Source organism: Pinus tabuliformis, chromosome 6 (assembly GCF_031772625.1).
Source record: "Pinus tabuliformis cultivar Carrire ecotype Pingquan chromosome 6, CPIR1, whole genome shotgun sequence".
In the NCBI taxonomy this organism is placed as follows: Eukaryota; Viridiplantae; Streptophyta; class Pinopsida; order Pinales; family Pinaceae; genus Pinus; species Pinus tabuliformis.
Genome location: NC_142292.1, coordinates 3,441,763 through 3,454,334, shown reverse-complemented (window position 1 = coordinate 3,454,334; position 12,572 = coordinate 3,441,763). Strand labels below are relative to the sequence as shown.

At 40.6% G+C, this 12,572-nt stretch overlaps 1 protein-coding gene across 1 annotated transcript; it reads right to left on the bottom strand.

Annotated features, from left to right (window-relative positions):
* Positions 1 to 10,721: 10,721 nt before the first annotated feature.
* On the bottom strand, positions 10,722 to 11,357 carry LOC149256913 (uncharacterized). Its single transcript, XM_089404826.1, has one exon. The coding sequence runs from the start codon at positions 11,355 to 11,357 to the stop codon at positions 10,722 to 10,724; it is 636 nt and encodes a 211-aa protein (XP_089260952.1).
* Positions 11,358 to 12,572: the final 1,215 nt, after the last annotated feature.

The following is a 12,572-nucleotide window of genomic DNA, read 5'->3' as shown; positions in this document are numbered from 1 at the left end:
CTCAGATAATGACTGAAAGATTCCGCGAGTCAATCATGCTAGGATTCTCATGAGAGCTCATTATGGTTTTATAGTAGTTGTACACCATAGGAGGCTTTTCATCAATACCTTCGAACCGAAACTTGAAAAGGTTTCGTGGATATCAACTTGATTAAGTGACTAGGCCAAGATTAAGGTTTTGGTCTTATAAATGGAAATTATTATGCATAAGAATGACAAGTCCCCCTGACTGAATCAATGGATGACCAAATAATTATGAAGAGTAACGAACCCATCATTTATAGTCACTTTACAAAATAATTAGGCATTAAGAGTGAATTTCTTCTGACAAGACGTACCACAACAATGCATAATAACAAAAATTTCAATAGTTGTTCTTTAGGGAATTGCAATTCCAAGAGTGTTGTTGTAACTGTTTTATTTTCATATGGCATTTTTATTTATTGCTCTTATACTACCCTACCCTAATTTAAAGAGAGGAAGATCTCCTTCAAGTGTAGGAGTACTTCCAGTGTATCCATGTGCATAACATAATGATAAATATACTTACACTCAGGTTTAAAATGTAAACTTCAACACATACTGGAGTATGAGAAACCAATTGCTTTAATTGATATGGTACCAAGAGTTGTCAAATGACGAGGGAATGGGGTGTGTTGATGATTATTTGGAACCAAGATTCAATAGGACCCACATATTCATGGTTCTCCAACTTTTACAAGTCTTCCACAACTTGATGGTCATTCTCTTCAGATTAACAAGGATGGTTAAGGGAAATTATAGGGTTTTTCTCTTGATATTGTTCATGAGCTTCAACAAGGGATTTTGAACAAATTCCGATCATATATTGCCCCTCTAATGGTTTATGGGTTAAATTTTCTTACTGAGGTAAATGATCCATGTTAATAAGGAAGTTTCTAAATTCACTCCTCTCCCCTCTTTAAAAGACATGACATTACATTTGATAAGGGAGTGAGTAGGAAAAATAGGTGTTTTAAATTGTTGTGCAATTTGATTGTTGAAATTAGGGTTTGGTTTCACACATGGTTGGGACCATAGAAAGGGATAACATGGTGGTGCATTGGATGATAATTGCATATGGTGTGGCTCAGGTAATGGATTTTACATGGGGAATTTCCCTAGAGATGAGGCTCCAAACCATCCTTGAGGCTGCGGGAATATCTGGCTCAAGGGAGAGGACCACTGTGGCCATAAGGTGGAGTATTGAATCTTTTGTAACCCTAGGGACAACCTCTCATTGAGAGGATTCCAGTGCCTAGGACATCTATTCAAAACAAGTAAAAATATTTTCTTTTATAAGCATAAACATCATTGCCCAGAGATGTTTCTTTCAAATGTAATGTAATCTTTTCTCTTGGAGAAAATGAAGAAACCCTTCAAGATGACCAAAATGTCTGAGTATAGCTTACTGAACTTGTAGTATGGTAGGAAATAATATTGAGAAAAAGATCCAATGCAAAGAGTTGTAATAGAATCCTTTACACGGAATCTTAGTTGAAATAATGGAAATTAAGAAGGTGACTTGATGAAAAATGTGGAGTGCAGTTTAAGGTTACTTCAAATAAAATCTACAAGTACTTTTTCTATGATCAAAGCATTAGTAAATATGTTAATGAAAAAGAACCAATAGCTTCATTACACATTTGTCCATGGAAGAATGTGTTATGAAACCAGCTCAAGAAAAGATAGAAAAGATAGATCAACGCCTTAGAATTCAGCCTCTTCGAGGGGGAAACCTCCTTTACATTACATAAATGAACAATTCTTTGATGATACAAATTAAAAGACCTCCTTTCTATATATAGGAGTCTAAGGGGTCATAACATAATCAGAGCCGACATAACAATAATAATGTAAGGGCACAATAATAACAATAGTGGGCTTCTATGGGGCACAATAGTAACAATATGGGCACTACATGGGTACATCAATATAATAAGTGGGTTGTACTAATAACAATAAGGGGCTACACTAGTAGTGGGCTTCTATGGGGCACAATTGTAACAATATGGGCACTACATGGGTACATCAATATAACAAGTGGGTTGTACTAATAACAATAAGGGGCTACACTAGTAGTATAGGGGCCTAACATGCCCCTCTCCTTCAAAAAGCATTGTCCTCAATGCTTGAGTAGTTCTTAATGCTTCTGTATAAAATTCTTGTCCTCCCATGTGGAATCTTCAGTGGGTAAGTTCTTCTACTTGATGAGATACTTTGAAATTGATAGATTTCGTAGCTGTCAAGTTCTTTTTTCTGTGACTGATCCAGGTTCCAATATGATTATTCCTTCCTCTTCAATTTCTGGCAATATTGTTTGAATTGGAATCTTTTGAAACTTTTGAATAAGTAGCCATACTTCTTCGTCCTTCTTCCATTCATCCCTTGCTTTGTTTATCCAATCTGGTTGGATAATAGAAATAGCACAAAACAATGCTTCCACATCCTCATCCTTGAAGAGTCTTCTCATTCGATAAGGTTGCCATTTTTTAAGTGCATGTAGTAATGCCAACATTTCCTTATCATAAATAGCTTTCTTGAGATGTAGTAGTAAAAATACCCAATCACCTACATCAAAACATTTTTCACTACGATGTTGATCTACCTGTCGTTTCGTTTGATTTTGCACTGAAGTGGTGTTATCCTTTAAAATTTGGAGAACTTGTTGTTCATGCTCGATGTGATATTTCACTGCTTGAACCTTTTTCTTCTTGATATGTCCTTCTATCTCTAGAGTTTGAGGAGTGGTAATTTCTTCCAATCCTTTACAAGATATGGTCGGATTCATTTCTTGATGCTCGATGTGATCTTTCACTTCTTGAACATTTTTCTTCTTGATATGTCCTTCTATCTTGATAGTTTGAGGAGTGGTAATTTCGACCAATGAATTACAAGATATGGTTGGATTCATTTCTTATTTCTCGATGTGATCTTTCACTTCTTGCACCTTTTTCTTCTTGATATGTCCTTCTATCTTGAGAGTTTGAGGAGTGGTAATTCTTGCCAATGCTTTACAAGATATGGTCTGATTCATTTCTTCTTTCTCTGGGGTGGGGTCCTGGCATATATCTTCTTCTTTTGATGTTTCTTGATCATTTTCTTCCTCCTCTTCATATTCTGTGTAAAATAATTTCTTCTCAGCACACTTATGGCCTTTAGTGCATTTGCTATCACAATTGTAACAAAGCCCTTTTTCTCTTTTTTCTTCCAATTGTTGTGGTGTAACCCTTGTAGGTTGTGGAAGGCTAGGAGAAACAACACTTCCATCTTTATAGTTGTGAGGGGTATGCTTCCTGGTTTCCATAATTTTGCTTTCGACTATGTCACAAAGGCCTTTTACTCTTTCCAATTATTGTGGTGTTGCTCTAAAGAAGGTGTTGCTCTTTGTATCCTCATAATGTGCTATCATTTCCTCTGTGAAAATTGACCACGTAACAAGTTATTTACGAGAACAGAGCCCTTAATACCATAAAAATTGATCCGGTTCTAAATATGAAGATGTAATACATACCTTTTGTAACAGTGGTACACCATGTAGATCAAAATATTGTTCCATTTGAAGTATCCAATTTACTGGATCCTTGCCATCAAACTTCCTCATCTTGCTTTTTCTTGATTTTAGGAGCTCGATCTTGAAATGACCGTAACTCTATACTTTCAGATCTTTAAATTTTGAAATTGTGACCTGTAGTAGCCCTCTGTGTCCCCTTTCCAATGCCACTAGTCTAATCTCAATTGGATTCTCCAAGGAAGAGTTATGTCAAATCTCCCACAGTGACCTGATTATAGACTAGTTCAATAGAGCGAACTTGTACGACGTGACACGTGTCCCTGTTTCTACCTTTGGATCTAAAAAAGATATATAAAAAACTACAATCCATCCTCTTTCTGTACCTTCTTACTAAATTTCAATCTGATCCCCAGAGAGAAAGTTATGACGATTTTCCCCAGGTTACCTGTTTGGAATGTAATTCAGGAGTCTACAACATGACCAACGTCCTCAGATCATATCTCCGCAAATATAGTGTGAAAAGCTCTAAAATTTTGACCCAAGGTTCAGCGATATTTCCTCTCAAATGAGTTTTTTTTGCAGCTTCTGAAACGTCGCAGAAAAAAAGTTATAGCGAAAATTCCACGATGACTTGTTTGGAGCAGCAAAACCCTAGAATCCAAAGCTCTGATACCAAATGTTATGAAACCAGCTCAAGAAAAGATAGAAAAGATAGATCAACGCCTTAGAATTCAGCCTCTTTGAGGGGGAAACCTTCTTTACATTACATAAATGAACAATTCTTTGATGATACAAATGAAAAGACCTCCTTTCTATACATAGGAGTCTAAGGGGTCATAACATAATCAGAGCTGACATAACAATAATAATGTAAGGGCACAATAATAACAATAGTGGGCTTCTATGGGGCACAATAGTAACAATATGGGCACTACATGGGTACATCAATATAATAAGTGGGTTGTACTAATAACAATAAGGGGCTACACTAGTAGTATAGGGGCCTAACAGAATGACATATAACATGACTTACAGGGACAAAAGAGCATGTTATAATCAACACAGATATGGAATCATCTAGAAAGCTTTGTTGATTCTCTAAGAAAATTTATACATTACACAACAAAATTTTATCTCCAGGCCAAAATTTAGAACCCCAGAAACGGTCCCTTGATCCTCTTTTAAACAAAGTTTTACATTGAGAGACAGTTATGAAAACTGTTAACTACCTTAACTACTTCTATACTGCTTCTTTTAAAACACTTCAAACTAAAATATTTCCAAACTTTTCAAAATTACAAAATACAACATTTTTTGAAATTTATAAAAATAAAATATTTAGAAACTCGAGAATCCTATGCTCTCAATGCTTATGGCTCCCTTGATGAAGTTCCAGGCTCAATGACTTGAACATTCAATGGTGTGACTAGATTCTGACATTTCTTCCAAAGTGCCAAATCAAAGACTGGGCATTGAAGCATTCTATTGTAGGCCACCCTTAAATCTATCAACTTGGTGTAGCTAGGTTTATCAATGAAAAAAATTTTGACTAGCCACAACAATTGAAAGTCACTTTGCAAGTAATTGACAATTGTTGATCCATTTAACACTACAGTTTTCTCATGTGAGGAGTTGATTTTTATTTTTTATTCCACCAGAAACATTACATATTGTTCCTGGGAGAGAAGGTTCCCTTGCTAATCCTAGCATGTTGGAAGCCTTGCTGTGATCCTCTTGTCAAAATTAGAGTTGAAAGATGTCACAAACTCTTTGACTTAATCTAGACTTTCTTTTTTCCTCTTCCTATACATGTTTCTTTCAACCATTTCGTTTATTTCTAAGATCACAGTTGTCATGTCTACAATGTCCACTGCTCTAAGTTCCTGGGAGGATTTGGAATTTAAGTAATTGATGATGTTTTTTTCTAGTTATGCTCCTTCCTGTACTTGATCCTTATTTGTATGATAATAACCTCATAAGACTTGATCATAGTTTTTTCTTCAGCTATGACAATCATATGATCCCAGACAAATCTGATTTGTTGGATGATGTCTCCCCATAGTATTCCTCTTTCTTGGATCACAGAAATATTTTCATTAAGTTGCTCTTTCAGTTCCTTGACATCATCACATGATGACTAATATTCTGTGGTATTCTAACGTGCAGTATCCCTTGTTTTTTTTTCTAAGTAAAGGCTAATTCTATTAATAAAGGAAAATATATTTACATGGAGGTCAAGACCTCATAGGAAGCTGAAGTTGTCCAACAGAACTGACCCAGAGTACACAAGACCAAATAACTAGATGACCAGATAACTAGATAACCCGATCCCCGGGTTGAGATAACCAGATACACAAGACCCAGAATCCATGCATACAAAAATACTGGCCAAAATGGTAAACAACAGTACAGGACAGATGAGAGCTGTAGCCATGATATTTTCTGTGCTGCCCGGATAACCATATGCAAAACTGAAAGATCAAAGGCCTGATAAACTTGCTGAGCCAAGACCTGATAAAAAGCATATGAACATAAGATCTGATAAACATGCCGAGCCAAGACCTGATACAAAACACGTTGACAAAAGCCAGAATAACACAACACATAGGATAAAAGAACCAGAAGGGAAACTGCGACATCAGACGAGGTCCCGGAGGCATCATGCATCTATCAGAGGGTCCCGAGCATCCTTCTCCACCCGACAAGGAATGCCCATCCACGAATCATCAACATTGTCCCCAGCACCTGTATCGCTGCCACCTGGAGGAGCTGCCAAGCGCTGATTGCCATCTGAGGGGTTCGCCGGATCAACCGAAGCCGAAATGTCCTGAGTATTATCTTCTGGAGGCTTGAGGACATCAGGGACACTCCCCTCAGCCTGCAATTCACCACGATCAAACACAATGCCTACATCTTCTCCCTGGAGCACGCTATCATCCTGAGACTGCGAAGTTGAGGTATGCACAGAGACACTAGGCCTATCTTCTTCCTCAGCCAAAATGACAGTGATGCTGGCCGAGAGAATCGGTCTGTTGAGACGACTGTGGAATTTAAAGCGGGTGGTTTGGAATGAATTATGCGGGAAGGGCTTACCATGATCAGAGGACGGGGAAGCTGAAGCCAAAGGGATAATGTTCTGGGGAGCAGGCTGAGAACGCCCACGGTTTCCACTGCTGCCTCCACGGCGAGAGCAACCACAGCGACGCACCATCGTCAAGGGAACGAAGTGACCTGAAGGAGATGAGGAACAGGGCCAGACGGAGCAGGTTCGAAGGTGGGAAAGCCAAGTAAAGGTCTTACACCGGATAAGCAACCAAGCTACCAGAGCGATACGAGGATGCAGGAATAAAGACAAGCTGATGAAGAGAGACCCGATGAGAATGACAACTGAAACAACCGACGAAGCCATGAATATAACAACCTGCGAAGAGTCTCGAATAGGGAGCGCATTCAATTCTGAATGCTTGAAGATCTGCCGGTACTGTATATAATTCATTTCATCCGCGGGAGGATTTTGGAGGCCGTGCAGGATTGCCAGCTGCAAGTCCAGATGCCGGCTTGACATGAGCCCTCATTGATTATGCCTTGAAAGCACCCGCATCCGGGTGTGTTTCTTCTTCCTGGTTCATATCATTCTTCACTATGGTATGGTAATTCAATAGTTGGTCATCTGAGGCAATGCTGGAGAGTGTTCCTTCCCACATTCCACTCCCATATTTGCAAGAAAGTCTGCTAGTTTGTTTCCTTCTCGACGAGTATACTTAATGGAAATGGCCCTGTGTCGAGAAAGCCATCTATCAATGAGATCAAGCCTTTGTGCCATTTGCCAGTTGTTGCTAACCTTGTGCAAGGGAGTGCCTTGCATGATTTTGGTGACCATATTTATAATGATCTGTGAATCCCCTTCTATGATGAGTGGAAAAAATCCTCTGTCATGTGCTAAGGTGAGACCTTGCCATAAACCTTCCAATTCCGCTGAGTTGTTGGTATCCCAACCTTTTGAGCCAAGAAAAAGCAGTAGAGGAGTTCCCTGATGATCTCTGAAGACCCCTCCGAATCCTGAGCTTCCTGGATTGCCTTTTGAGGCTCCATCGAAGTTAAGCTGAATCATGTTGTTGGGGGGTGGGATCCATTTTGTAGTCAGTCAACCAAGCGGAGGTGGGTTTCCTTTGGAGGTAAGCTCTTGATTCAAATGAATATTCCAATTTTCCCAGATGGATTGTTCTTGCGGCAGCGAAGGAAAATCTTCCTGGGACCAAGAAATGATGGAGAGGGATTCTTTAATATTTTGGCATAAGATGGTCCAGAGATTCTCTATAGACATGGATTGGTCCTTGAATATCCTGCGATTCCTTTCCTTCCAGATGTTCCACATTAGGAGTCCAGGAATAAGCTTCCATAGAGTGTTTAGGAGTTTGCTTTGATACGGTGACTGGTTCCAATTGCGAACTGTAGCTTTGATGTCCCCATGAATTCTGCCTTCTTTTTGGCAGCGAAAGCTAACTTTTTCCCACAGCTTGTGCCCAATGTGACAGGTTTGCATAAGATGTATGGTAGATTCCTCTTCTTGCTTGCAGTTGGGGCACATGGAAGGGCCATGAAAATCTCTTTTCCTGAGGTTATCCCAAGTGAGTATTTTATTTTGACATAGGAGCCAAAGAAAGGTAGAGACCTTCGGCCAATTGGAGGGATCCCAGACTTTGCTCCATAGAACATCTTTGACTATGCGTTCCTTGATGATTATATTGTAAGCTTCCTTTGTGGTAAAAGTGCCTTTTTCTTCATATCCCCACCTAAGAATATCCATTCCCTCCGAAAAAAGTATTTTCCTTTTCCGTAATTCTGAAGAGAGAGAGTTCTGTGCCTGTTCAGTGCCGTGCCTTAGAATCTGATCTGCTTCAACCCAACTTCTATAACCCTGTGTGGAGGATGGATTCCAAAATTGTCTAACCTTGTCTAACTCATGCAAATCCTGCTCCGGTAAGTGAAGGTGAGAGAGTGTGTCCTTGAGCTTTGGGAGCTGCTGCCAGGAGTCCTCCCAGAATCTAGCTGTGTTGCCATTCTTGATTTCCCAAAAACTATGTTGTTGAATTAGGTTCTTGTGTTGTTTGGCCGAATTCCATATCACTGATCCCATGCCTACTTCTGACATTCGTATTCGTTCTTCAATTGGGCAGTTGCTTGCATATTTGGCGGTCCATAGTAAAGCCCAGGGAGTGATAGGAGCAGAGAGCCATCTCCACCAAATTTTGGCTCCCATGACTTCGTTACTATGCGATGGGTCCCTTAGACCAATGCCCCCAGCCTTCTTCGGAAGACAGACTTTATCCCATTTGACAAGAGCCCATTTACGAGTGGGGCCAGAGCTGCCCCATAAGAAGTTGCGCTGGAGCTTCTTGATTTCCTTGAGAACCCATTTGGGAGCGGCCAAGATAGAAAAAAGGTAAAGTGGCATGGAATGAAGAAAAACTTTAATAAGTACTAATCTGCTGGCCATGTTAAGAGCCCTGTGTGTCCAAAGAAAGAGACGAGCCTCTAGCTTTTCTAAGAGGATTTTCCAGGAGGAGTGCTTAAGAGCCGAGGCAGTTAGAGGTGCTCCTAGATATTTGGATGGAAGAATGGCAATGGTGAAGCCAAGAATACGTGCTATGGCATTTTGGGTAATTGCAGGAGTGTTGAAGAAGAAAATTTGAGACTTGACTTTATTAACACTGGCTCCAGAGGCTTCGGAAAAGTCCGACAGGAGAGCTTTGAGTTGACGGGCTTCCTGAACAGATGGATGGCTGAAAAGCATGTTGTCATCAACAAATTGTTGGTGAGAGAACGTGGGGGAGTTGAGAAAGGATAAGCCTTTGAGCAGCTGAGAATGCAGGGCTGATTTGATGCTACGACCCAGTCCCTCTGCCATAATGACAAAAAGGAAGGGAGAGAGGGGATCTCCCTGCCTGATACCCCTGGAGGGACGAAAGGTGGGCAAAGGTATGCCATTGATGAGCACCGAAAAGAAAGAAGAAGATAACAAACTCATAATCCACCTAACCCAAGGAGGAGCAAAGCCAAAAGCTGTTAGAATTTTCTGAATGTAAATCCAACTTAAGCTATCAAATGCCTTGGATAAGTCAATTTTGAGCAGCATACCTGGTTTCTTGGATTGCTTCAGTGAATGGATTATTTCATGAGTTAAAATAATTCCATCCATTATCTGCCGGCCTTCTACATAGCCAGATTGCTCAGGCGAGATGATGAGAGGAAGCAGTAATTTCAGTCTGGAGGCAATAATTTTGGATACAATTTTATAAATAATATTGCATAGAGCGATAGGTCTATACTTATCAGGTGTGCTGGGCTCCACTTCCTTGGGAATCAGCGCAATGAAAGTGGCATTCAACCCAGGGAACATCCATCTTAATGTACGCGATTCCTCCACCACTTGCCAAACCTCCAGTTTGATCAGGTCCCAAAAGTTGTGAAAAAAGTTGGAGGTAAATCCATCCGGACCCGGCGCTTTGCCAGCTTTCAATTGATGCACTGCATTTTCAACTTCCTGAAGGTCTATGGGTCAGAGAAGGAGTTGATTATGCTCCTCTGTGATTAGTTTGGGAATGTTCCTCAGAATTTTGTCAATAGCAGGCGTTCTGTCTATGTTTGGCTCTTGATGTGCTTGCTTGAAATAATTGAGGAATTCACTTTCAATACCTTCATGAGTTTCAATCCTTGCTCCCTGCTCATTTTGAATGTGGGATATGTTGTTATTCATTCTGCGCTGAACGGTGGTTCTATGAAAAAACTTTGTATTTTTTTCTCCGTCCTTCAACCACTTTATTCTTGATTTCTGTCGCCATAGAGTTTCCTCCTGTTTTTCTCTTGCTAAGATTTGTGCTTCAAGAATTTGTTCCTGTTTTGTCAGGTCCTCAGATCGTCCATCGATTACGATCTTCTACTGCAAATTCTTCATGTCTTGATTGAGGGCATTCTGAGCTTGAAAGATGTTACCAAAAGAAGTGTGGTTCCAGTGTTTGATTTTGCCTTTGAGGTGCTTGAGCTTCTGCTGGAATTGAGACATCCTGGAGCCATTAGAGGGGGAAAAATTGCTCCATGTTGAATTGACTAACTTATTGAAGTCCGGATGAGACATCCAGAAGGCTTCAAAACGAAATGGCCACCGAATGTTGTGACCGGGGCGGTTCCACTAAAGGGCTATAGGCCAGTGATCGGAACCCGATATCGGCAGGATAGAAGCTACAAATTCTCCACCCAAGTGAATTGCATTATCTGATAATAGGAATCTTTCAAGGCGCGAAGCAATCTGATGCGATCCTTCTCTTTTGTTATTCCATGTAAACAAACCATTGTTAGAGGGGATATCAATAAGCCAGTTATTCTGAATGAAGTCTTTTAGGTGATTCCCATCTCTGTTACCTCTGTTTCTCCCTCCTTTTTTTTCTTCCAGCCTTGCAATCATGTTGAAGTCGCCTCCAGAAATCCATAGAGGGTGCAGCCTATTTGTGTTGAGCTCTGATAGGGTGTCTAGGATTTCAACTTTGTGCATAGTTTCCTGAGGGAAATACACATTAGTCATATGACCATAGATGTTAGTACCATTTATGTGAAATATTGCTTGGATGAAGTTCTTGTTTGCATGTATATTGTTGAGCAAGATAGTGTGTGCGTCCCATAGAATTGCAAGGCCGCCAGACGCCCCTTGAGCATCTACAGCTGTTACCATCCCACCTGGCCAGGCTTTCGCTGCAATTTTTTCCAGAACTGTTGAATTGCATTTTGTTTCTTGCAAGAAAAGGATCTGAGGTTTTTCCTGCATGATCATGTTTTTGAGTAGTCTACCTTTCCTTGGGCTATTGAGCCCTCTAATGTTCCATGAGATCAACTTCATTGGGAAGAGTTGGGGTTGATGTTGAAGTACTTAGTTAGCTTAGAGTATCTGCCAGACTCCACTAACACTTCTCCTATTCTGATAGTTCTTTGGAGAGTGGTTTTCCTCCCACGCTTTTTGCTGTCTTTGGTAATAAACTTTCCATCCCAAGAACTTCCAATCTGGACACCAAGAGAGTGATTCTTTTGTGCTCGCGTTAAGACCTCCACCAGGTTGTCTACTTGCCGATCTGGGATTTTATCAAAATTCCTTGTTTTGCATGCCTGCTCTAGGCCTAAGATATCAAGTTCGCCAATGTCTATGTTCTCAGGATCTTCCTCCATGTATTGGGATTCTTGTAAGTCTTCAGTTGTTTCAGCTGCTGTCCTTGGGCTGGGTGCTGTATTATCAACCTCCATTCCTTGAAAATTCCAAGCTGGGGTTTTGATCTGGGTATGGGGGAGAGTTTTGCTAATCAACTTCTCCTCTGGGAGCGGTAAGGCCGCTTTTTGTTTATCTTTAGTGGTTTCCTTCTCAGAAAGAGAGGGATTTTCGAACTCAGGATCATCATTACTTGCCAGAGCAGCAAAGCTGTTGCTAGTTGAAGGTTTGGAGGAGCTAGCTGGATGCGTCCTGGGATTGGTTACCGATTTCTTATGGTTTCTTCTGTGGTTAACCACTTTGGTAAACCCATCAGGAGCAGGTTTGTCTGGGGACATCTGGGAGGGGGGTTTTCTATTTAGAGGACAGTCCCTAAATAGATGGCCCAGATCATGACATTTCCTACACCGAAACGGTACATGCTCATAATCTATCAGCTGAACCCATTCAATATCATCATGAAATAAACTTACCGCGTCCGGCAGGGCTTGATTGAGGTTCATGTAGACACAGATTCGGGCATATGATGTGTATCTGCTGATTTTTGTTTCCTCTGCCACTTTGATAAATTCACCCAGAGCATTTCCGATTTCTTGCAAGGAGTCTTCCTCCCAATATTCCACAGGAAGAGAGTAAAGCCTTATCCAAACCGGAGCCCAACTGAGATCTTCCTTGTCAGGGTTGAAACGTTCTACCCATCCTTTGAGATACAGGCCAACAACGTTGAAGAAGTACGACCCTCCGTCCAAAACCCTGTTTCGATCCTCCAAGCAGTTAAATATGGCCGTG